This window comes from Leucoraja erinacea, chromosome 34 (assembly GCF_028641065.1).
Source record: "Leucoraja erinacea ecotype New England chromosome 34, Leri_hhj_1, whole genome shotgun sequence".
Classification (NCBI taxonomy): Eukaryota; Metazoa; Chordata; class Chondrichthyes; order Rajiformes; family Rajidae; genus Leucoraja; species Leucoraja erinaceus.
The window spans coordinates 7,146,048-7,172,895 of record NC_073410.1 but is presented as its reverse complement, the minus strand read 5'-3'; the positions used below and the strand labels follow the sequence as shown (position 1 = coordinate 7,172,895).

At 48.0% G+C, this 26,848-nt stretch overlaps 1 protein-coding gene across 2 annotated transcripts in view; it reads left to right on the top strand.

Annotated features, from left to right (window-relative positions):
- unc5b (unc-5 netrin receptor B) overlaps positions 1-26,848 on the top strand; it is a 196,292-nt gene that overhangs the window by 161,649 nt on the left and 7,795 nt on the right. For both annotated transcript variants that reach the window (XM_055661770.1, XM_055661769.1), the window contains 5 exons: positions 244-408; positions 4,537-4,569; positions 9,133-9,327; positions 11,057-11,443; positions 17,353-17,440. In XM_055661770.1, the coding sequence (XP_055517745.1) occupies positions 244-408; positions 4,537-4,569; positions 9,133-9,327; positions 11,057-11,443; positions 17,353-17,440 (868 nt within the window). The remainder of the gene's footprint in view (positions 1-243; positions 409-4,536; positions 4,570-9,132; positions 9,328-11,056; positions 11,444-17,352; positions 17,441-26,848) is intronic.

Here is a 26,848-nt window from a genome sequence, read left to right as displayed (position 1 = left end):
GATTGTTGGTCGGTGGGCTGAAGGGCCTGTTTCTGCACCTGTATCACTAAACTAAACAGTGCTTTACGCAGAAAATGGACCCAACAAGCTGCGGTGACTCAATGGGACAGGCAACATCTCTGGGGAGAAGGAATGGGTGATGATTCGGGTCGGGAACCTTCTTCAGACTTGCTGGTCTGCGGTTCGCGCCGGGTCCAGTTGTAACTGCGGCCCCGCGGTTTTAACTCCTGTTTTGTCCCGCAGTTGACGGGGGTTGGACGGGTTGGAGTAAGTGGTCTGCCTGCAATACCGATTGCACGCACTGGAGGAGCCGTGAGTGCACGGACCCGTCACCCAAAAACGGGGGCAAGGACTGCATCGGGCCGGTCCTGGAGTCTAAAAACTGCACAGACGGGCGCTGCTTGCGGAGTAAGTAGAAAGAAAAACACACACATGCACGCACACACACACACGTACACACACACGCGTACGCACACGCACACACACACACACACACACACGCGTACACACACACGTACACATACGCACGTACACACACACGTACACACACACACACACACACGCGTACGCACACGCACACACACACACACACACATACACACACACACGCACGTACACACACACACACACACACACGTACACACACACACACGTACACACACACACACACACACACACACGTACACACACACACACACACACACACACACACACACACACACACACACACACACACACACACACACACACACACACACACACACACACACACAGCTTGCAATTAGATGGATTTCTCTGCAGGGGTATGGGTACAAGCAGCAGGTGAGAGCTGGGCACATCAGACGGATGCTGAGCTTGCAATGTGTGCGCTTGTGCAGATCAGTCAGTACTAGTTGACCTGATCCATGTCACGTTTTACTGCATACCACTGCACACTCAAACACCTACCTGGTTGAGTCTCACACATTATCTAGCCGCTTGTCCAGCCTCTAGGGAGATTCGTTGTAGAGTTTGAGTTTACAACACCTATGTATTTGAGCTCTGTGTGCTTTCTTAATAAACAACTTATACTCATGTATGGATTGTGAGACATTCTCACATGGTGTCAGAAGTCACGGGAACGCCTCGGATCAACGTCTTCGCTGATTTTGCCGACCTTTCACAGTCTTTGCCATGACTGTCGCCAGCCAGAACCACTCGTCTTTGATGGGGATATATCGACGAGCGATGGGGAGTTTTCGAGGAGGACTATGATATCCACATGGCAGCGGGGCACCGAGGCAAGTCTGTCCACACCCAAGCGTCTATATTTCTCAATCTGGCGGGACATGATGCTGCCCGTGTACGCCCCCTGCAGTACTGGATGCGCGAGGCCAAGAGACTGCCGCTGATGTCATCCGTGAAGTCTCCTACAAAGACTGTTGAACCACCACCTGATATGATGTCACTCGCCCCTCTAACAGAGGGGCTGCACCGCACGCCTATAGGACGGGTTTGGCAGCCTAACCCTAAACACAAAGACTGTATTAAATACTGATTACAGGTCCCCTTTACCAAGGGCATCATTGTATTCCTCCTTATTCATATCCTTCACGGTTGCGTCGCGATTTGAGTCACGATTTATATCTTCCTATTGTACATTGGAAGTTTTAGTTGTACGCTTATTTAGTTGTATGATTTATTATACTTAAGAAGGAGGATGTAGATCAGTCCGTACTAGTTGACCTGATCCATGTCATGTTTTACTGCATACCACTGCACTCACAAATAGCTGGTACACAAAATCTGAAGAAGGGTTTCGGCCCTGAAACGTTGCCTATTTCCTTCGCTCCATAGATGCTGCTGCGCCCGCTGAGTTTCTCCAGCAATTTTGTGTACCTTCGATCTTCCAGCATCTGCAGTTCCTTCTTGAACACTCACAAATAGCTACCTGGTTTAGAGACTCATATATTATCTAGCCCGCTTGTCCAGCCTCTAGGGAGGTTCATTGTAGAGCTTGAGCTTACAACACCTATGTATTTGAGCTCTGTGTGCTTTCTTAATAAACAACTTGCACTCATGTATGGATTCAGAGTTATTTGACATTCTCGCAGCTCAGACTGCCTGCTGATTAAACAGGCAATCCCCACCTTGCCCACACACACACACACACACACACACACACACACGGCCCAGGACCTTCTTAACCAGCGCTGCTTCCAGAAATAAAACACAGCCTTGCGTCAGCTCGATATGAAACTCGGGGATACGTGGACGGAAACTCACACGGCGAAGGACCCAGTGAACCTGTTCCCCCAACACAGGGTATGGGCCACACACCCATGGTGGATCTGTGTGTACTCAGCTTCCAACACATCTGTCTCCCTCCCCTGTCTCCCCTCTCCCCCTCCCCTCTCCCTCTCCCCCCCTCCCCCCCCTCCCCCCTCTCTCCCCCTCTCCCCCTCCCTCTCTCTCTCCCTCTCTCCCTCTCTCCCTCTCTCCCCTCTCTCCCCCCCTCCCCCTCCCTCTCCTCTCCCCCTCTCCCTCCCCTCTCCCCCCCCCTCTCCCCCCCCCCTCCAACACTTCCTTTGTGTCCTCCCGAAACTCGTCGAAGAACATCTCAAAAGTGCCCAGTACAAAAAACTCGCCCATCACAGGTATGTTTCCCTCTATCTCCCCATCCTCCTCTCCTCCCTCTCCCCCTCCCTCCCCTCTCCCCCCCTCTCCCCCTCTCCCCTCTCCCCCTCCCCTCCCTCTCTCCCTCCACAGCCTTCTGTGGCAAAGAATTCCACTGATTCACCACCCTCTGACTAAAGAAATGTCTCCTCGTCTCCTTCCGAAAAGAACGTCCTTTAATTCTGCGGCTATGGCCTCTAGTGCTAGACTCTCCCACCAGTGGAAACATCCTCTCCACATCTGTGAATAAGTACATTGAGAGACTGTTCATCACTGTGTGGTTGTTAGAACAAATCATCTCTTGCTATCGCCCGTCAGACAGTGAGAGCCCCTCCAGGTGTATTCCCAATGATTGTTTGGATCAAGAATCAGGACTCAGAACTAAGTGGGAATTCTTGACCGGATCAGTGGACGACCTGGTTTCCCTGCTTCCCGTTTGGCGTACATGCCAATGATCCATCCACCTCTAGTTTGCCTTTCCCCTGACTCGAGTCTGAAGTCGGGTCGCGACCCGAAACGTCACCCATTCCTTCTCTCCATAGACGCTTCCTGTCCTGCTGAGTTACTCCAGTATTTTGTGTCTACGGTGAAATCCAGCATTTGCGTTTCCTTCCCCCAATCCATTGCTAATGATTCGTTCAAATTTCCCGAACTCGCAGTTCAGAGACTCTGCTATGGTTTTCTTCACTTGGGAGTCCGTTGTTCCACAGCCAGGCGCCCGCAGTGATTAATGGGCAGCATGTTTGGATTATTGGATTCTGGTGAACTTCTACCGCTGCATCATCGAGAGCATCCTTACCAACTGTATCACAGTATGGTGTGGCAACTGCTCTGTCTCCGACCGGAAAGCACTGCAGAGGGTGGTGAAAATTGCCCAACGCATCACCGGTTCCTCACTCCCCTCCATTGAGTCTGTCCAAAGCAAGCGTTGTCTGAGGAGGGCGTGCAGCATCGTCAAGGACTGCTCTCACCCCAGCCACAGACTGTTTACCCTCCTACCATCCGGGAGGCGCTACAGGTCTCTCCGTTGCCGGTCCAGCAGGTCCAGGAACAGCTTCTTCCCTGCGGCTGTTACATTACTTAACTCTGTGCCTCGGTGATTGCCAGTCACCCCCCCCCCCCCTTTTCCGGACACTCCTTCCCCTGAAATAAATTGCCCTACGATGACTATGTACATATATATATTTATTGCTCATATTCTATGTCGCTCTTCTAGGGAGATGCTAACTGCATTTTGTTGTCTCTGTACTGTACACTGCACAATGACAATAACGTTTGAATCTGAATCTGAATCAGACCCAGCTCCGTGAACCCTCTTGCTGTTCTGTTTCTCCAGAGCTCCGTGAAAACGCCCAATTAATATAGCAGCAAAAGATGGATGTCGCCTTGTGGGCAGGCAAAGGAGCATATCTTTCCTTCTCTGTTTTGAGTCTTTTTACACAAAGGTGTCTCTGTTTTCCCTGCGTAGAGGTCGGCACTCCTTAGTTGCATCGGTGAAGAGAGTCAAGGGCCTGTCCCACTTACGTGTCCTTGGCACGCAAATTACGCGACCTCGAGGTCGCGTAATTTGCGTGCCAAGGTCACGTAAGTGGGACAGGCCCTTTATTTGTGACTGTTAGACACGTCTTGGGGGTCAGGTTACAGGACTAAAATTCACAGTCTCTACCATCATGTTTTCTTCCATTTAGTTCACTGCATCCGTTTAATTTTCCGAATCGAATCCCCAAATTGGTTCTTGCATGCCTTGTCAGCTTTTCCCTGGATACATACAGAACTGTATTTTTTGTTTAATTTACAGGTATTTCATTTTTTGTCAATTTATTCAGTTTCATTTCTTTTTGTTTCCCCACGTTGATTTTATTTTCGTTTTCTTTTTAACAGATAAAAAGCTATTAAATGAACCCAGAAACCCTAGTAAGTTTCCATTTCATTATTTCAAAGTTATTATTTCTGTTTCTTTTGGCCATTTATGACAGCGGTGGGTGTGTGTGTGTGTGTGTGTGTGTGTGTGTGTGTGTGTGTGTGTGTGTGTGTGTGTGTGTGTGTGTGTGTGTGTGTCAGACAGACATTGGGACTGGTGCAAGATTTCCCTCCCGTTTGTTAACCCCCCTGAGATATGAAGGTAAAGGAGAGGGGGGGGGAGTGAAGGGGAGAGAATGCGAATGTGGGCAAATGGTGTGAATGAGCAAAAGAGAGAGCAAAGGGGGAAAGAGAGAGAGAAAGAGAGAGTGACCGAGGGAGGGAAGGAAGGCGAGGGAGTGAGAGAGCTAAGCGCCTTGTTGTAACGAACGCGAGGTTCGGCACGGTGGCGTAACGGTAGAGTTGCCGCCTGACAGCGCTTGCAGCGCCGGAGACCCGGGTTCGATCCCGACCAGCGATCTGCGCCGACCAGCGATCCCCGCACGCTCACACTATCCTATACATACTTGGGCGCTGTCTGTACAGAGTTTGCACGTTCTCCCATGGGTTTTCTCCGAGATCTTCGGTTTCCCCCCACACTCCAAAGACGTACAGGTTTGTAGGTTAATTGGCTTAGTGTATGGGTAAATTGTCCCTAGTGTGTGTAGGATGGTGTTAGTGTGCGGGGATCGCTGGTTGGCACGGACTCGGTGGGCCGAAGAGACTGTTTCTTGTGCTGCATCTCTGAACTGAACTAAATTAAATCTAAGCCTCTTTGATCCCTGCCTGTTGGTGACCAATCAATGCTAAAACGTGTGTAACACTGATTGCCATGTTAGTCGAACTCCCCAAGGACTGATGTACATGAAATTAGCGATACAATTCCCGTCTTGACTGCTAAAGCAAAGACATTAACAAATTACTTTTTTTTCATGCAACCTTGCAGATCTAATACGTTAAAGGAGCAAACAAATTGAGACAATCTTTTATTGGTGTTAGGCACAAAAGGCTGGAGTAACTCAGCAGGTCAGACAACATCCCTGGAGAAAAGGAATAGGTGACGTTTCAGGTCGAGACCCTTCTCCTGACTGGGATCCTTTTCTCCTGAGATGCTGTCTGACCCGTTGAGTAAAGGGCCTGTCCCACTTTCACGACCTAATTCACGACCTTTTTTACTCGTGGACATTTTTCATCAGGATAGAAAAACGCCCCGACCTACTTGATGCCACGAGTACCTACGACTAGCATCACGACCTGCTACGGCCTACCTACGACCTCGTGACAACCATGCTGCGAGTATGAATCAAGGGCAAACTCGGCAGAGGTTGTGAATTAGGTGGTGAAAGTGGGACAGGCCTTTCTCTCCAGCTTTTTGTGTCTATCTTCAGTTTAAACCGGCATCTGCAGTTCCTTCCTACACATCGTTGTATTGCTCTACTTGGGCTAGAATTTCAAGGCTGAATTCCAATTGCTGTGGATCCCTTGATCTATACCAAATTATGCACATCACATATTCTTTATTGGCATTGGATATTTACGCCCCACAGTTGGCCATTCAGCCCATCATGCCTGTCCCTGTTGTGGAACAGCTCCCCAACTGGTTGCACTTTCTAGTTCTTGGTCTGCAGCCTTGGTTGTTATGGCTTTGCAAGCGTGTTTGTCAAATGCGCTGTGTATGAACAGGAACAACGAAAGCTTCACTGCAGCTTCACTGGGACATCAATAACAACAAATAAATGTACAATAAATGTCGAGTTTTACCAGGGAAATTAGGCCGTGATGGTGCAAAATATGGAGTGGTTTGGTGCTGATAGGGTTGTGGGTTGTGGCTTTGTTTAATGTAGAGATACAGCGTGGAAACAGGCCCTTCGGCCCACCGAGTCTGCGCCGACCAGCGATCCCCACACACGAAAACTATCCAATACACACCTGGGACAACTTACTATTCTAGCAAGCCAATTAACCCACAAACCTGTATGTCTTTGGAGCATGGTAGGAAACATGCTCCCGGAGAAAACCCATGCAGGTCACGGGGGGAAATGTACAAACTCCGTACAGACAGCACCCGGAGTCAGGATGGATGGGAGGCAGCTGTTCTGGTACCTGGAGGTCGCAGTTCTCAGGCTTCTTGATGGTGGCAGTGGGAAGAGCACTGGTGATGTGGGTCTTTGAAGACCTCTTCTTCTTCTTGCGTATGGCATGCACAGCCTAAAGTTGTAGGACAACTTGTTCTATTTGATCTTACTTGAATGTGCACGCCGGGTTGATTGCATTTGTCTAAACAGGGCAGACCACGTGAAGGTTGCAATCTCCCACCCCCGGTCATTGAAGACATTAGCTGCCTACTTGAGTAGGAAGGACTGCCTAGTACTGACTTCTTGAGGCAGTGCCACCTGCAGGTAGATCCCTTCGAGAGTGGGAAGGTCAGTCAGTCAGTCCCTGTGAAGAGGAACGAGACAAAGGGATATATTAATGGGTTTTCGTTGAAGTGTGAGGAGAGGGGACCTGTTTGGAGCAAAAGAATCAGAATGGACCTGCTGGGATGAACGCAGAAATACGGAACTGCAGATGCTGGTTGACATAAAAGGACACTAAGTGCTGGAGTAACTCAGCAGGTCAAGCAGTGTCTCTGGAGAACCTGGAAAGGTGACATTTCAGAAGGGTCTTGACCTGAAATATTTGCTTATCCATGTTCTCCAGACATGCCGCCTGACCTGTTGAGTCACTCCAGCACTTTGTGTCCTATTGACTGGATGAATGATTTGATTTTGTGCCGTCAGCGTTCTGTGTTCTGGTCCAATGCTTGGGGACTTTTGGAAAAATTCAGGAAATAAAAGAAATGTTGCTGAATTTTGATGCATGGCCGTTGCCAAAGGGAGTCCACTAAAACCGGGATGTGAATTTCAAGTAAATAGTGGTTGCAGTCATTTTTAGACCCCTGTTTACTTGCTTGCGTGTCCTTGAATCTGAAGCTCCCATTTTGACATGCTGCTGCAGTCTCTCCGGATTGAATGCTTACTGTCCAAGCATCTGTAAACTGACTGCCCTCATCATTATAGCTAGTGCGAGTCGCATTTTGGGTAGGTTGTGCAGAAGAAGCCTTGTCAAGTACATTTAGTGAAAGGGCACTAAGCTAAAGATCAGATGTACAAAAATGCTGGAGAAACTCAGCGGGTGAGGCAGCATCGATGGAGCGAAGGAATAGGTCAAGACCCGAAACGTCACCTATTCCTTCGCTCCATAGATGCTGCCTCACCCGCTGAGTTTCTCCAGCATTTTTGCCCACCTTCGATTTTTCCAGCATCTGCAGTTCTTTCTTCAGCTAAAGATCAGCTAAAGGTCTCTTTGAGTGGCTCCTCATCAAGCTGCACTTCTCGTTCAATGACAATTAAAACATCCATCACCTCTTCATCCTGAAAGAATCTCCAGGATGCCGTGCCTCAAAAAGGCAGCTAATATCATCAAGTACCCTGCACCTCACTGGTGCATTCATGCTCTCATCTTGCTGCTACCATGGGGAAGATGATTTTGGAGGTTAAGAACTGCGACCACCAGGTTCAAGAATAGCTTCTACACCTTCCGCCAGTGGGCTCCTGAACAACCAAAACCACAATCCTGCTGCCACAACGGTCTACTTTGTTATTCGTTGCACGGAGTGCATTGGTTTTGCACTATGATGGTCTGGTCACCTAGTATGACTCAGTTTAGTTTATTGTCGCACGTACCGAGGTACAGTGAAAGGCTTTCGTTGCGCGCTAATCCAGCCAGCGAGAGACAACACATGATTACAATCGAGCCATTCACAGTGTACAGATACATGATGAGGGAATTACGTTTAATACCCTCATCGCCCCGATTCTGGCCTCTCCTCACTCGCTCCCTGTGCGGTTTCCGAATCAATTTCAAGATGCTTCTTTATGTATACAAAGCTTGCCCCCACCTACATCAAAAATCTGCTAACCCACCACACCACCTCCAGGTCCCTCAGATCGGCCGAACTGGGGTTACTGACCATCCCGCGGTCTAGGCATAAGCTCAGGGGCGACCGCACTTTAGCGGTTGCAGCTCCTAGACTGTGGAACAGCATCCCTCTTCCCATCAGAACTGCCCCCTCCATCGACTCGTTTAAGTCTAGACTGAAAACTCATCTTTACTCTCAAGCCTTTCTTGAGGTCCTCTGAGGGAGCGCTGTATGTATGTATCTATGTATGTATTGTTGATCTATGTACCACTGTATGTAGCATGTTAGTACCTGCACCAATGTAAAGCACTTTGGTCAACGAGAGTTGTTTTTAAATGTGCTATAGAAATAAAATTGACTTGACTTGACTAATGCAAGTTAAAGCCAGCAAAGTCCGATCAAAATTAGTCCGAGGGTCCCCGATGAGATAGATGGTAGTTCAGGGCCACTCTGGATGCAATAGGATGGTTCAGTTGCCTGATAACGGCTGGGAAGATGATGAATTTATTGCATGTTTGCTTATTGTGATTGCGTTAATGGTCTTGTTTCATTGTTGCGCTCCTGGTACATCAGATGATTGAACGTTCTTGACTCTTCTCTTCCCTTGATCTCAATAGCCGTGGATTCGGCCGGCGACGTGGCTCTATACGCGGGTCTGATTGTCGCCGTCTTCATCTTCGTGGTCATCATGCTGGTGCTTGGCATCATCGTGTACAAGCGGAGCTGCCGAGACTTTGACACCGACATCACCGACTCCTCGGCTGCTCTCACCGGGGGCTTCCAGCCCGTCAACTTCAAGACAGCCCGGCAGGGTAAGTGAAAGGCAGCGAGTGCCTTGCCCACAGCTACCCCCGTAGACACAGAATGCTGGCGTAACTCAGCAGGACAGGCAGCATCTCTGGAGAGAAGGAATGGCTGACGTTTCGGGTTGAGACCCTTCTTCACACTTATTCAGCTGCCAGATATACCATGGTTCTTCACAGCTGGGAGGAAGGAAAGATCTCTGTTCCTGAAGGAGCCTTTCACAACCTCAGCATCTTAGATAAGACATAGGAGCAGAATTAGGCCATTCAGCCCATCGAGTCTACTCCGCCATTCAATCATGGCTGGTCTATCTTTCCCTCTCAACCCCATTCTCCAGCCCTCTCCCCGTAATCTTTGACCACCCCCCCGCCCCTTTGCTAATCATGAAGGGGGTGTGGAGGGGGGGGACGAAAACTTCTCTCTTCTTTCTGGGATCTTTTGCTGTACAGTTCCTGATTCTAGATATATTGGGTGAAGACCCACCTTAGTGAAGATGCCCTCACTGCTGCCCTTGGTGAACTAGCAGGGACTTTGTGCTCCAGTCTCTGCATTAGGGATGGAAGCCCAGAGCTCTTGGATACAGAGGTGAGTGCACCGCCCACTGTCACTGCTGGCACAAACCCTTTCTTTGCTCAATGATTAAAGCAAGACACGCGATCCATGGCCACGTCATTGCTTTCACCCTGTTTTAATGAAAGCGACAGTCATTGCAAAGGCTTATCCTTGTGACAGCTGACACTGACATTGGCGGCATTGACTGCGTGGCAGGTCTATTTAGCTGTGTTGATTAGATGCCAATAGAAATGCAATGCCGTACAATGAGTGGAGCCACAACTGTTTGTTAAACGGATTGATTTTCAGTTTCATCGAGTGCAGAAGTAGGAGATGAAAATCGTTTGATATTTTCCATGACGGCTCTGTTGACTGTAAGACTTTGGTTAGGTCAAAGATTTGTTTAGTTTAGTTTAGCTTGGAGATACAGCGTGGAGACAGGCCCTTCAGCCCACCGAGTCCATTTTTGTTCTGTCCCACACATTCAGGGCAATTTACAGAAGCCTGTTGACCAACAAACCTACACACCTACACGTCTTTGGTGTGTGGGACGAAACCAGAGCACCCGGGAAAAAACCCATGTGGTCACAGGGAGATCATGCAAACCCCGTACAGACAGCACCCGTAGTCAGGATCGAACCCGGGTTTCTGGCGCTATAAAACAGCACCACCCTTGAATATTACAATACCTCACGTGGGTCTTCACCCAATATTTCTAGAATCAGTGAACTGATATGAGGAAACACATTTTTTAGAACAGAGATGAGGAAACACTTTTTCACACAGAGAGTTGTGAGTCTATGGAATTCTCTGCCTCAGAGGGCGGTGGAGGCCGGTTTTCTGGATACTTTCAAGAGAGAGCTAGATAGGGCTCTTAAAGATAGCGGAGTCAGGGGATATAGGGGGAAGGCAGGAACGGGGTACTGATTGGGGATGATCAGCCATGATCACGTTGAATGACGGTGCTGGCTCGAAGAGCCGAATGGCCTACTCCTGCACCTATTGTCTATTGTCTGTACAGCAGAAAGAAGTGCCTTGGGGTGTGTTGAGGATTTGTGACCAAGGTGAAGCAGAATGATCACATGAAGTTGGGGATGTACTAATGGAATGAGATGCACGAGCAGGAGAAGGTTGAATCTTGGGCCTTGGGAATCTCACCACGTTTTGTTTTCCCTCCTGTTCCAGACAACTCCCAGCTGCTGGGCTCTTCGATCCAACCCGACCTGACAGCCAACGCTGGGTCGTACCGAGGGCCGATGTACACTCTGCAGGACACAGCTGACAAGATACCCATGACCAACTCGCCGCTCCTGGACGCCCTGCCCAGCTTGAAGATCAAGGTGTACAATTCCTCACTGGCCTCCTCCATGCTGGTGGGTGGGATGGAGCCAGCAGGGGGCGCAGCGCCCGGGATATATCCAGGGAGCAACAGCAGGGACAACAATGCGGTCATGAACATGAGGAACAAGGTTCTCAGCTCACAACATGTTGGCACCATGCCCCGAGATCCAGGGTATGGTGCCAGTGGGACCTTCGGCTGCCTGGGTGGACGACTAACGGTGCCTAATTCAGGTTTGTGATGTGTTGATTGCATTCAATGATTGGATATTGCTGGCAAAGCAGTGTTTATTCCTCATTTCTCATTCCTCATTTCTGATATCTATGAACTCAGTAACTCGATCCGTTAAGTCAACCACATCTGTTGGGATTTGGAGTCATATACACGTCAGACTGGATTAGTTTAGTTTAGAGGTACAGCACGGAAACAGGCCCTTCGGCCCACCATGTCCGCGCCGACCAGCGACCCCCGTACATTAACGCTATCTACATGCAATAAAGGGGCTGTCCCACTTGGGTGACCTAATCCGCGAGTTCAGAAGAGTGTCTTTGACTTTCAAACTCGACGGCACTCGCCTGGAAAGCCTCGAGCTGAAACCGCAGGCTGCATCGACCGAATGCATACACACACACGCACACGCACACACACACACACACACATCGCTAGGGCAGGGGCCAGGGAAAGCGGGGGAGCGCTGTCTGAAATACACACCCGCGATGAAGTGAAAGGTAAACGGCTGCCACAGTAATGGTAAGTCCTTTAGAGAGCGCGGAGGGGTGGAAGAGAAGAAGTGGAGACACTTTTAAGAAGTATATTAAAATTTAGCGGGCATTTTACCTACTGGTCGGTCTTCCTTGGTCCTGAAAATTCCAATGAGCAAATCAAGTCAGCGAAGGAAATTGCCTACGGCTGCCCTCGACTGCCTGTATCTAAATAGCGACCCCACTCCACTACACTACGAGTTAAAAAGAGCCATGCCGACCAAATTTACTCGTGGAAATTTTTTCCATGACCTAGCTGAGGCCATGAGTATTCGGGAACTTCCCTCGAGCATGAAGGAGAGTTCCAGCGACCTCATAGGACCACGTGTCGACCATGCTGCGAGTTTGAAGGTCGAATGCACCCTTCTAAACTTGCAGATTAGGTCGCCCAAGTGGGACAGCCCCTGAAGGACGATTTGCACGTATACCAAGCCAATAAGCCTGCAAATTGTAAGGCCTTGTAGTGTGGGAGGAAACCGGAGATCCCGGTGCAAAAACCAACACAGGTCACGGGGAGAACGTACAAACTCCGTACAGTCAGCACCCGTGGTCAGGATGGAACCCGGTGCTCTGGCGCTGTGAGGCAGCAACATTACCGCTGCACCACCGTGCTACTGATCTAGGGGCACGTTTCTATTCCGGAACCTTCCTTATCACCGAAATAGCATAAAATTGTTTTGTGTGGCTGATCTAAATGTCTTCCTGCACTTAAAGCAAGTAGGCTGTTGTCTGCTCTTAAAAAATGTTGTACAGAGGAATGCTTGGCAAAGCATAGCGGAGATAAATCCCCATCACTGGGCGTTGCCAAATTCCACCTCAGCTTTCATTGAGCCTCGGATGGATTTACAGCCCACTGTGTTTGTGAATGTCACTGATAAGAACAGTCAATCCCATTATGGAGTTAGTAACTGAATCCACTGCGATCCCCAACAATAACCTGTGCCATTGTTCTGCCTTTTCCAGCTCTGCTGGGAGCTGTCGCCCGCAGTGGTTCTGTTGAAAAATAAGCCATCGGAATGGGAGGGTTCGCCGTTAATCGGTTTAAGAATGAGTAATTGCTGGTGGCGAGGCACTCATATTTTTCCAGATATGCAATTATTAATATCCATCCATATAAATCAGGGGCGGTGGGTGGAGAAGTTGGAGGGACTTACTTGCCTCGAAGGTTCATCATTGGGGCTGAACACGTGATGTTATTGTCAGCGTAATGTGCATGAAACCTTCACTCCATTGGCTTCAGAGAACAAAACCCGGCCGGATGTACAGTGCGCATCTTGCTATAAGACAGGGACAAATCAGACGAAGGGACCTGACCCGAAACGTCACCTATCCGTTTACTACAGAGATGCTGCGTGACCCGTTGAATTAAAGCGCGGAAGCAGGCCCCTCGAGTCCACGCCGACCAGCGATCCCCGCACACTAACACTATCCTACACACTAGGGACAATTTACAATCATGCCAAGTCAATTAACCTACAAACCTGCACGTCTTTGGAGTGTGGGAGGAAACCAGAGATCCCGGAGAAAACCCACTCAGGTCATGGGTAGAACGTGCAAACTCCGTAGGGACAGCACCCGTAGTCAGGATCAAACCCGGGACTCCGGCGCTGTAAGGCAGCAACTGTGTCCATCTTTGGTATAAACCAGCATCTGCAATTTTTTGTTCCTGCAAATTTCTATTTATTTGACTTCACAACAGGAGATAAACTGACACTAAATCATTTTATGTCCCCTGTTAAGCTTTAGAATCCGTACTCCCCATCTCTCATATCCACTGACGCGCCCCCTCAACTAAAATTCGACAGGCTTAAAACTGAGACCAATTTAGAGTCTGAATGATAATTCTATAATCTGAGCATTAGCCTCCGCATTGCTGGATTGTGAGCCACCCAGTCAGCTATCCTGCAGCTCCAAACTTCACTGTGTAAGATAAAGCCAGTGTGAGCAAGCATGTGGGAAGTGATTTCCTCTGTAAATGCTGACTAGTCTTGTTCCTGCGAATCCCTTTCAGCTGCAGGCCATGCCTAGCAGGTGCAAATCTAACTCTGATCATTTCTGACTGCCGTGGCTGGCTCAATGGATAGCAGCCTTGTCTTTGATTCAGAAGGTTGTCAGTTCAAGTCTTGGTCTGGGCACTGGTGCAACAAATATTGGCTGGTGTTCCACAGGTTGTGCTTTTCAATTGTGGAGTCACCTTGAAGCTTCCTGCCTAGCACCACTAGAAGAACCACACCACCAGAGACCCCGGGCCCGGGTTCGATCTCGAACTCGGGTGCTCTTTGTGTGGAGTTTGCATGTGACCGCGTGAGATACCACTGGGTGCTCCGGTTTCCTCACACATCTCAATGATGTACGGGTTTGTAATTAATCCACCTTTGTAAAATTGCCCCTAAAGTGTCGGGAGTGGATGAGAAAGTGGAATAAGATCAAACTAATGTGAACAGGTGATCGATGGTCAGCATGGACTCAGCGGGCCGAATGGCCTGTTTGCGTGCTGTAACTCTAAACATTATTTTGATGGTGAGAAGGGAGAATGTCTTTAATGCACTGATGTATATATATATCCATCAACCCATATTGTTAAAAGAAGTTAACTGGATTATTAAAATACTTTTTGGGGTACCCTATACCCCAGTTCCTAGTTTATTACCATTACTATATTGTCAGATGTACTGAAACATAGAACAGAGCAAAGGGAGAGGCCCTTCAGCCCACAATATCCGTGCTGACCCTGATGCCAAATTAAACTAATCTCTGATCCATAATTGTCCATTCCCTGTATATCTATGTGCCTATCTAAAAGTCACTATTGTGACTGCCTCGACCACAACACCCTTTAACATCCTCAAAGAGATGTTAAAGGTGCTATAGAAATACATGACTTTCCTTCGACTCGAGGGGGTAGATTTAAAAATGTGACTCAAAGCTTAGCAACAAAAAAGTGTTCATTAGTAACATGATGCGCTCACGTTAGACATGCGCTCATGTCACCCAAATATTTGTTCGTGCAGTGAGGTGCGGATAACAATGGGATGGCTTGGTAATGACAGAAACTCCCCAGTCTTGCTAATTTCAAGTTAAGGGCCTGTCCCACTGTATGAGCTAATTCAAGAGTTCTCCCTGATTCGAACCCGGAGAATTACGGTAAGAGCCTCTCGTAGGTACTCGGGGCTCTCGTGGACATTTTTCAACATGTTGACAAAACTTCACGAACTTAGCGCGTTTCCCGGATACCTGCTGTTAGCGTTACGAGCCGCAAAGAGACGTCCCGAGCTCCGACGTACCCGCTACGTACATTCTACGAGTTTGATTTTCGGGAGAGCTCTTGGGTAAATTCATATAGTGGGGCAAGTTCTTTAGCAGGTCTCTCTATTGTTTTGTAAATGGGAATTCACTTTGTAAGCAGCCCTGTCTGTAGTTGGACCAGTAACCAGTTGGCTGTGGTCCAAGGCCAACTCTCAGTTCAACGTTACATTTTTTCCCGTTTGCTACCATTTCCTGTTGACAGGGCAGAGTGTGTTGCCCATCTATTCATAAGCAAATCAAAGTGGCCAGTTGACTTATTTTTCCAACCCCACCCATTGAGGACCTGTCTGGTCTAATCCTACTTCTCTCGTTGACTCCGTATGCATGACCAACACCAGAATCCTGAGGCAAGCACTTTATTCCAATATCTGTCATGGGAAAAGATGGAAGGAAAAGTTCAAGGATGAGCTCAATTCTTGAAATGAAATGCAATATCCCCACCATCTCCTGGGAATGCCCTAGCCAGTGATCACACAAGGTGTTGAAGGGACATTCAGGATTAGGTATAGAACTAAAAGGACCTTGTTCCAGACTGGAAGTGCACAGTTATGCCCCTGTCCCACTTATGAAACCTGAACGGAAACCTCTGGAGACTTTGCGCCCCACCCAAGGTTTCCGTGCAGTTCCCGGAGGTTGCAGGTGGGTACCAAAGGTTGCAGGTAGTGGAAGCAGGTAGGGAGACTGACAAAAACCTCCGGGAACCGCACGGAAACCTTGGGTGGGGCGCAAAGTCTCCAGAGGTTTCCGTTCAGGCTTCCTAAGTGGGACAGGGGCATTACTGTGAGTAAAAGGTGTGAGCGCACCATCTCAGAGCCTCTCCACTGCCTCATCCACGGTTCCCGCCTTGTCCTCATCAATCACCTCAGAACCCACATAACCACAGGGGAACCAAGTCATCCTCAGTCCCGAGAGGCTGCCTGAGCAGAAGAAGAAGAGGATGTATAATTAACGTAATCTGAAAAAAAAAAACTTTTGAAAAATCTCAGCGGAGAAAATCCTGCGAAAGTTATAGTTATGATAAATGTCATCTGCCATCCACATTAACAGGAAACCGGCCTCCCATTGCAGTCTTACTGTCAAACAAGCCTCATTACTCTTGGCATCAGCAATCCCTTAATGTCAAGATTACGAAAGATTACAAATGCCCTCCACTGTTTGAAGCACATTCATATAAAATTCTGCAGTAAGCCACTCGAACTTATTAGCAAGAAAGTATTCATAAAGACTTGGTTGACCTTGTCACTGGATATCACTGAGAAATGAAAATATCCATTTAAGTTATTGCAAACTATCCATTGAAAATAATTGCACCGTCCAATTTTTTCTTTATCTCCCAGTCTTTGAATCGCAAGTTCCAGCTGCAACTCAAAAGTCTGACACTGGCAGATAAAGATACACTCAGCAAGAATAGTTGAGGCTCGTTTTGAGAAAGAACTTTCATTTCTGTTGTGACTTTGAGAACATCCATCGGGGTTTTGTAGCCAATTGGATACACGCTGCATCAGGGAAGCACGTTGGCGCTGCCTGACGGTGCCAGAGACACCCTGGTTCGATCCTGACTACGGGCGCTGTCTGTACAGAGTTTGTACGATCTCCCCGTGACCTGCGTGGGCTTTCCCCGGGTGCTCCAGTTTCCTCCCATACTCCAAAGACGTAATTGGCTTGGTAAAATTGTAAATTGTCCAGAGTGTGTGTAGGATAGTGATCGTGTACGGGGATCTCTGGCTGGCACGGGCTCGGTGGGCTGAAGGGCCTGTTTCAGAGCTGTATTTCTAAACTAAACAAAACCATATTACAGTTCCTGTTGTAGTGTAGGAAACGGCAGAGCCAGTCCAACCTTTGCCTCGGCAATTGGCCTCGGCCAGTCCAACCTTTGCCTCGGCAGTCCAAGAGTCCTCAACATTTGCAGTCCAACCTTTGCCTCGGCAGTTGATGTTCCTCTGAAATAGTTTTAAAGAGGTGGTGAAGACTTAAACCTACAGGTCTGACACCCCACCCCAAGAGGCAGACGTAATGTTCTAGACAGCTATTTCAACTTCACTTCAGCTACATTTTTCTCTTCTTATTCCAAACAGGAGTCTGCCTTCTGGTGCCTCAAGGTGCAATTCCGCAGGGCAAGTTTTACGAGATGTACCTCATCATCAACAAGAGAGAAAATACACTGTAAGTGGCAAATTTTACAAAGCATCGCGACTGCTTGTACCCAGTGTGGCTCTGGACAGAGCTTTTCTGCCGATATCATTGAATCATATAAAGCCCCTGTCCAACTTAGGAGACCTAAACAGCAACCTCTGGTGACCTTGCCCGCCACCCAAGGTTTCCATCAGGTCACCAGAGGTTTTGGGTCACTCTCCCTAATGGTCGAAAGTGGTTTCCGCATTGTCGAGGCTTCATCTAGGTTGCTGCTATTTTTTCATCATGATTGAAACCTCGACTAAAATAGGTTGCCGTTTTAAAAATCGATCATTTTTTAGTCGCAGGTCTAGTTGAAGCCGGTTTTCTTCATAGTTGAGGAAGGTTTTCAACATGTGTGGGAGGTGGTAGGAGGTTGCAGGTCACCTCGACCTTGATTGTTTTTTTTGGGTCGATACAATTTTATACACAATTTAAAAAACATGAAGTTGCTGGTAAGAATATTCGGACTGAATCTTGCCAAATATTTCAAAGTAATTTGAAATTTTCCTTCTCATTCCAACAATGCTCTTTAGACTAAATTGCATTCGAGACAGAAGTGCTGACCTTCTAATTCAATTGTATTAAAGATGAACTTTGGATGATTCTTAGGCAAAAGAATTATTTATACTTCACGAGGAAGACTTAGATTTATTAGCAGCTTGTCACCATATCCCGAAGCAATTCATAACCTCCGTAAGATTGTCAATGTTATGACGTACGGAACTCAGCAGATGATTTGCCTCCAACAGGTTCTTATGAACTGCAGTGTGATGATGACAAGATCATGTGCTTTTTGTGGTGTTAAATGAGGGGATACATCGGGTTCAGAACAGCCAGAGATCTGAAGAAGGGTCCCGACCCGAAACAGCTCCTGTCCATTCCCTCCACAGATGTTGCTTGACCCTTTGAGTTTCCCCAGCATTTTGTGTTTGGTTCAAGATTCCTGCATCTGCAGTTCCTTGTGTTTCCCCCAGCAGACATCTCCCCTGTTCTGCTTCAAAGTTGTGCCCTGGACTCTTTAATACAGCTGAGAAAGGAGATGGGGTCTCAATCGCACCTAAAATCCTGCAACTCTGACAGTGCAGCACTCCCTCTCAACTGCATCCTGTCAGCCTCGGTCCTTGCTGTTTAGTCACCGGTAAGAGGTTTAGTTTAGAGATACAGTGCGGGAACATGCCCTTCGGCCCACCAGGTCCGCACCGACCAGTGATCCCCGCACACCAACACTATCCTATACACACTAGGGACAATTTTTACATTTGCCAAGCCAATTAACCTACAAACCAGTACGTCATTGGAGTGTGGGAGGAAACCGAAGATCTCGGAGAAAACCCACGTAGGCCACGGGGAGAACGTACAAACTCAGTAGTTCTCCGAGCGTCAGTAGTCAGGATCGAACCCGGGTCTGAATTCACTGTAAGGCAGCAACTCTGCCGCTGCACCACCATACTGAAGGCCTGAAGAAGGATCTCGACCCGAAATGTTACCCATTCCTTCCCTCCAGAGATGCTGCCTGTCCTGCTGAGTTGCTCCAGCATTTGTGTCTATCTAAGAGATTCGAACGCCCTAGTATCTGAGGAGGGATTTCTCAAACTACACTCTTGTGGTAATACAGTTGTCAACATTCATCCCACCTTCTCATCCTTCTGTATCACAAGCTTGCAAGAATGGGCTTTAGGTTTAAATGTTGCCGAAAACATAGTCACACAGCATTGAAACAGGCCCTTCGGCCCGACTTGCCTATGCTGACCAACATGTGCCATCGACACTAGTCCCACCCGCCTGCATTTGGCCCATATCCCTTTTAACATCCATTTACCTAACCAAATATTTCTTCAGCATTGTGATAGTCCCTGCTTCAACTACCTCCTCCGGCAGCTCATTCCATTATACAGTACCTATCAACCTTGGTGTCAAAAAGTTGCCCCTCAGGTTCCTATTAAATCTCCCCTCACCTCACCTTTAACCTATGTCCTCTGGTTCTTGAAGGGCAGGGAGACAAAATATAATTCTAAAAATGTCTCCTCATGGTGACAAATCGGTGTGGGAACTGGCCTATGCTCCTTACTCAGTCCTTGAGAGAACACAGTTATTTAGCTGGTTTAAGGGCCTGTCCCACTTTCACCACCTAATTCATGACCTTTTTTACTCGTGGACATTTTTCATCAGGCTAGAAAAACGCCCCGACCTACTTGATGCCACGAGTACCTACAACTAGCATCACGACCTGCCACGACCTACTGCGACCTCGTGACGACCATGCTGCGAGTATGAGTCAAGGGCAAACTTGGCAGAGGTCATGAATTAGGTCTGGAAAGTGAAGACAGGCTCTTTACATTATTTAATTACTTAAACCACAAAATAATAAACTGATTAGCACCAGTGTTCATTCACGCATCTTTACACTCACCTTCTTGCACAACTCATGCTAGACGCCAACGTTAAGTTGAGTTCATCTTTTAAACAAGTCAAAGTTGTTAATGTCACTGTAACCTTCATAGTTCTACCACTACACAACAGAACTTTGACTTTACTGAATGAACTCAGACAGACTTTAGACTTGCAGCGTGCAAACAGGCCTTTCGGCCCACCGAGTCCGTAACAACCAGTGACCACCCCGTACACTAGGAGCACTGGCAACACAGTAGGGAGAATTTACAATTGTGCAGAAGCCAATTAACCTTCAAACCTGCACCTCCAAACGGGTCACAGAGAGAACGTATGGATTCCACACAAACAGCTCCCGTAGTCAGGATTGAACCTGTTCTCTGGTGCTGCACCAATGCGCCACTCTGGAGCTTTTTTCAGTCTTTTAGGAAGGTTATTTGTTCTTGATGTCCTTTGGCCACATGGAATTAATGTATGTTTTCAGGTTCCTGGAGCTTACGTAATATTTTACAGTAAGGATCTGTTTTGGGTGGCTGGGAATAACGAGTGTTGCATGCTTTGTATCCCTGCAATGTACATGACAGCTGTATGTGCTGGGTTCGGCTAATTAGTGATTCCATATCTTCGCCCATAGTTTATGTGGTAATTCCATATTTTGGATCACAAAACCAGAATTTTCTCAAAACAAAGATTCCATTCACCGCCCAGAGATGCTGCCTGACCTGCCGAGTTCTTCCAGCACTTTGTGTTTTGCTCAAGATTTTGGCATCTGTAGTTCCTTGTGCCTCCAGAAGAGTTGCTTCCTGAGGTTGACTTGCTCTTGGGAGCATGCAGATAGTTAGTCATGAATTGTCACCATCGGTTAAAATTAATGCACAGAAACTGTACACAACAGGTTTGAGGTGTTCCAGCTCGTGATCCTGACAGCCTGAGAGGTTTGAAAAATTACCCTAGTACTGTGATCCATTGGCACAGCTATCTAAATCTTCTCTATGTGGGCCATGCATTTCCAGTAAGCAAATAGCCACAAAGCAGGCTCACTGAACACTGCGCTACTTGTTTGACAGTGAAGAGATTGAGTTTGCCGGTAGCAATCTGTCTTGTAAACCTGTGTACCCGTGCATAGACACTTCTTCATGCAGTGTTATATGTTGTTAACCAGCTGATGGTGACTAAAGCACGTAGTTTGTGAGCAGCGTGTCACAGTGATAGAAGACGTTGGTGAGGCCGCATTCAGAGTATTGTGTTCAGTTCTGGGCACCATGTTATGGGAAAGATGATTTCAAGATGGAACGGGCGCAGAGAAGATTTACGAGGATATTGCCAAGACTCAAGGGCCTGACATAGGGAGAGGTTGAGCAGCTAGGACCTTATTCCGTGGAGCGCAGGAGGATGAACGCTGATCTTCTAGAGGTCATGAGAGGAGTAGAGGCACAGAGACTATTCCAGAGTTCTTAGGCCCCCTTAGGCAATGGCTGCCCACGGGTGTTTCCAGGGTGCTATTCCCTATATGGAGGACGCCTGTGTGTGACGTGTGGAGACTGGTGCACAGATAACTGGGCCCAGCACTTCAACTCCCCCTCCCATTCCGAATCCGACCTTTCTGTCCTGGGCCTCCACCATGGCCAGAGTGAGGACCACCGTAAATTGGAGGAGCAGCACCTCGTATTCCGCTTGGGTAGTCTATACCCCAGCAGTATGAACATTGACTTCACTAATTTCTGGTAGTCCCTACTTTCTCCTTCCCTTCCCAGCTCTCCCTCAGCCCACTGGATCCATCTCTTCCTTTCTTCTTCCCCCCCCCCAACCTCACTCACATCGGTCTGAAGAAAGGTTTCAACACGAAACGTTGCCTATTTCCTTCGCTCCATAGATGCTGCCTCACCCGCTGAGTTTCTCCAGCATTTTTGTCTACCTTCGGTCCTTGACAGATCTGGGCCTCAGGTCGTCTTGGACTGAATTTTCAATCTGACCCGAAACGTTATCGTTTCCTTCTCTCCGGAGATGCCGCCTGACGGGCTGAGTTACTCCAGCATTTTGTGTCTATCTTCGGTATAAACCAGCAGCTGCAGTTCCTTCCTACTCAAGACTTGATACAGTACTCAAACCCACAAAGTCTTATATTCTGAGATGAGAGCGGTCTGTCCATTAAGTCACAACCAGCACTGTAAACAAGTTGAGGGTTCCCTTATCCACAGTCCTCAAAGAAAATGGCCAATCATTGGAACTTTTATTGGTGGATTATTATTATTAGCTTCTTTCGAGTTTATAGACAGGATGGTGGATCCCGACTTCCTATCCAAGGTAGACGCTTTCCGTCAGTTCCCCTGCTGGTGCCAAAGAATTACGTAGAATCAATGAAGCAGAGCCAATTAATTTGCTGCCTTGATGCTCGCTCAACATACAGTATCTTCAGCAGCACGCAGAGCCACAAGGAGCGTTCTGATTGATGTGTCCCACTGACTCTGTCAGGGGGATCTAATCTGGAAGTACGCATTGTCCATCATCCTCAAACTGCTCTGGGAATCTATTTGGTTCATCGTGTTGCAGTTGTCCTGACTATAGGCGGCACGGTAGCGCAGCGGTAGAGTTACTGTCTTACAGCGCCAGAGACCCGGGTTCAATCCTGACTACGGATGCTGTCTGTACGGAGTTTGTACATTCTTCCTGTGACCTGCGTGGGTTTCCTCCGGGAAGCTCCGGTTTCCCCCCACACTCCAAAGCCCTTCGACCTTTCCAGCATCTGCAGTTCTTTCTGAAACATTGAGCCACATAGTATGACAACACCTTTACAGTACATGGGGATAACGTTTAGTGCAAGATCAAGCCAGCAAAGTCCGATCGGGGAAAGTCCAAAGGTCACCAAAGAGGTGGATGGTAGTTCAGCACCTGGGCACCAATGTGGGACAACTTACAGTTGCCAATTAACCTACCAATCCGCACATCTCTAGATTGTGGGAGGAAACCGGAGCACCTGGACGAAACCCACACAGTCACAGGTACAAGGTGCAAACTCCACACAGGCAGCAGCGAAGTTCACAATGTAACCGAGTGCACTCCAGCAGCGGCTCCACTGGCCAATGCTCTGTGCTGCTCTCAGCTCCGATTTTCCGAGAAACCGGAACGCTGAGCAATTTCGAAGTCTGACTTGATTGCACCTCACAGTGGAAAATGGCACAGTGCCTGGAGTTGTTTTAACTTGCCTGCAACAACAGACAGGCAGCCTCCACCGCGTTAAGTGCAGGGTAGTGAGAGGGCTGATAGGAAGACATCGGAGAGGAATTATTCTGAATTCCTGTCTGGCAGAAATAGGACGGCAAATTTATTAATGCCCGCAAATAATTCCCAAGCTGTTCTCGGCTGCCTATCACCAAGAGAATGAGCATATTGTGACTGGACTTCTCTCAGGGTTAACGCACCGAGCACTGAATTAGGCCTTTATTAGCACATCACTTTCTCCAGTTGTGGCAGCCCTGGTATTTAAGGTATGTGATTTCATAAAAGTAACCTTTAATTTTGAGACAAGGATGAATCAGAAGCTTTAACTATCACCCGTGGAACTTGTTCTACAGCTCCTTCAGAGCCAGGCAAAAACTCTCTCACCCTCTCTCACCCTCCCAGCATATCAGAAAATAAAACTTGCTGTAATGCCTTTTATGTTGTGGGTGTAGCCCAGGCATTCACGCAAACCGTCCTCCCTTCCATGGACTCCATCTGCACTTCATGCTGCCTCAGCAAGTCCGGCAGCATAATCATGGACCAGTCTCACCCCCTCCCCCCCCCTCCCCCCGTCACACCCTCTTCTACCCTACATCAGCCAAGAGGTACAGAAGTTTGAAAACGCACAACCTCCAGATTCAGGGACAGTTTCATCCCAAAGATAGACACAAAAATGCTGGAGTAACTCAGCGGGACGGGCAGCATCTCTGGAGAGAAGGAATGGGTGACGTTTCGGGTCGAGACCCTTCTTCAGATGCTACTTCCCAGCTGCCATCAGGCATCTGAACCGTTCTCTGATTAGCTTGAGTGCAGTCCTGACCTCTCATCTATCACATGGGAGACCTGTAAAGTGAATGGATGGGAAGAGTTAGGAGGGAGAGATCAAATGGGTATTTGGGGGGTGATGGCAGGGGGGGGGGGGGGGGGGGGGATATGGGAAAGTGGACAAAGATAAGGGGTGAACACACCAGAGGGGAGGGTTAACTAAATTTGGAAAATGCAACACAATTCGACACTAAATGCTGGAGTAACTCAGCGGGACAGGCAGCATCTCAGGAGAGAAAGAATGTGTAACATTTTGGGTCGAGGCCCTTCTTCAGACTGAGAGTCAGGGCAGAGGGAGATGTAGAGATAAGGAAGGGTAAGGTGTGAAAATGAGACATCAAAAGAGACGAGGCTCAAGGAAAACGTAGAATAGATCATTGTTAGCTAGGAGAAGGTGACAACGAAGCAAACATAGATAAAATGTAATCAGGGAGAGAGACTGGTCGGGAAGGGGGAGAGATGGAAGGTGAGAGAGGGAAAGCAGGGGTTACTTGAAGTTAGAGACGTCAATGTTCATACCGCTGGGGTGCAAGCTGCCCAAGCGAAATATGAGGAGCTGTGCCTCCAATCTGCGCTGGGCCTCACTCACTTGCAGGGGGCTGTGATTCACTGTGCAATCTCCAGCCTGCATCTCTGCAGTAACTCAATTGGAAGAAAACACACTGAGACAAACTCCCTGAAGTGCAACAGTGCTGTGGATAACACTGGTAAATTAAAGCAGGGCTGTCAGTCACACACACACATAAAAAGAGGTCCAGGGAAGATGATTGTATTTGAATTGAGTGACCCGTGATCTTTGTTGCATGACCTTGTGGCCAAAGCAAATATTCTGTGGCTCTGGTTTTAACCTCCCCAGTCATCATCATTGGAATCTGATACGTGAAAAAAAAAATCTGATATGGGAAATATTTTTGTGACTGTATCTGCCTGGCAGGATTGGATTCTGCTGGCTTTTCCTTGCACTATACGTTATTCCCTTATCATGTATCTAAACACTGTAAATGGCTCTATTGTAATCGTGTATCATCTTTCAGCTGACGCACACAGCAAAAGCTTTTCACTGCACCACGGTGCACGTGACAATAAACTAAAACTGCACGAAACCAAACGGTCTGTCCCACTAACGTGGCTTCTCCGTGACTGCCTTCGACCTTCAAGCCCGAGGGCGTTCGACTGAAAACGGCGACTTCCCTTTTTCAAGTTGGATCGACAGTCAGCGATGAAACCGCGAGCCGGATCGACCGTTTACACACGCGCGCACGCACACTCACACGCACACACACACACACACATCGCAAAGGCAGGGGCCAGGGAAAGCGGGGGAACGCTGTCTGAAATTCACACCCGCGATGAACAGGAAGGTAAAAGACGGCTGGCACAGTTTCGGTAGGTCCTATAACGAGCGTGGGGGGGGGGGGGGGAGGTGGAGAGAAGGGGGGAGAAGGAGTGAAGACACTTTTAAGAAGCCAGCCAACTTTTAATAAAAGGTACACAAAAAAGCTGGAGAAACTCAGCGGGTGCAGCAGCATCTATGGAGCGAAGGAAATAGGCGACATTTCGGGCCCAAAACCCTTCTTCAGACTGAACTTTTAATACAGTTTAGCGGGCATTTAACATTACCGGTCGTTTTTTTTTCTCAACGAGCTTGGCCTTCGACTACCTTCGATTAGCTTTGATTGCCTTCGATTACCTGCGACAGCATTACGATCGACCTCGACTAAACCTACGAGTAAAAAAGAAAATCGATTTTTTCCATGGCGACCTTTTTTTACTCACGGGCATTTTTCAGCATGTTGAAAAAAATACACCGCGACCTAGCTGAGGCCTCGAGTATGCGGGGACTACTCTCGAGGGTGAAGGAGAGTTACAAAGACCTCCTAGGACCTCGTGTTGACCATGCTGCGAGTATGAGTCGAGGGCAAACTCTTCTAAACTTGCCAATTAGGTCAGCGCAGTGCAACAGGCGACATGCAGCTCCTTCCGACACATCTCGGCGGCGTGGACTCGACCAATGGGCCCATTTCTATCCTGTATCTCTAAGCTAATCTAAAATTGGGATGTGGGAAGACTACAGGATGGCAGGGGCACAGAGAGGACTTGCAATCTGGCACAACTGCGGTCAGGATTGAACCTAGCCACGGGCGGTGTGAGGTAGCAACTCCATGAGCTGCATCACTCTCCCATGAAAGAGTTGTCCAGTTTATTCCCAAGTTCTGCACTCCAAGCCAGAATCTTACAATTGAACTCTTTTTGCTTACAAAACCAATTTTGTTTTGCAAGTTTCACGACAATGCTGCCTTCCAGATTGTAGCATCCATGTGCATATGTTTGCCAGATTACAATGGGTGTGTGTAACATCCTTATGTACGTGTGACAGACTGTAATAGCTGTGTGGGTGTGTATCAGAAACATCCATGTGCGTGAGTATGCCTAATTATAACGTGTGTGGATCATTTACATGTGTGTGTACGCCAGACTGTAATGCCTGTGTGTTTGTGTGAGAAAAATCTATGTGTATGCGTTTTAAAGATTGTTAAAACACACACTCACTCCCTCATTGAACTGCTCAATACCATGGTGAATTGCGCCTGCTTCAAGCAGAGGCTCGGCATACGTGTTCCATTTGGATAGGGACCTGAGGAAGGATTTGATAGATTTTGTCATAAATGTTGTAAAGATTGATATTCTGGGGAAGATCGTTGCTGCCCCCTTCTGGTGGCATCGATGACAAAAACAAGGGCCCAGTCGATGAGAAAACCATTGCAAATGCTGGAAGGTTAGAAGAGGAAACAGCGGGTGCCAGATTGCGAAGGAAATGCGTTTGGAATCTTGATCGAGAAAACCGACGGCTCCATAGGTGCTGCAACTCAGTGGATTCTCCAGCATCAGCGTCTCTTATTGATCGAGAAACAAACGGCTGGTGGAACTCAGTGGACCAGCCAGCATCTATGGAGGGGAAATGGA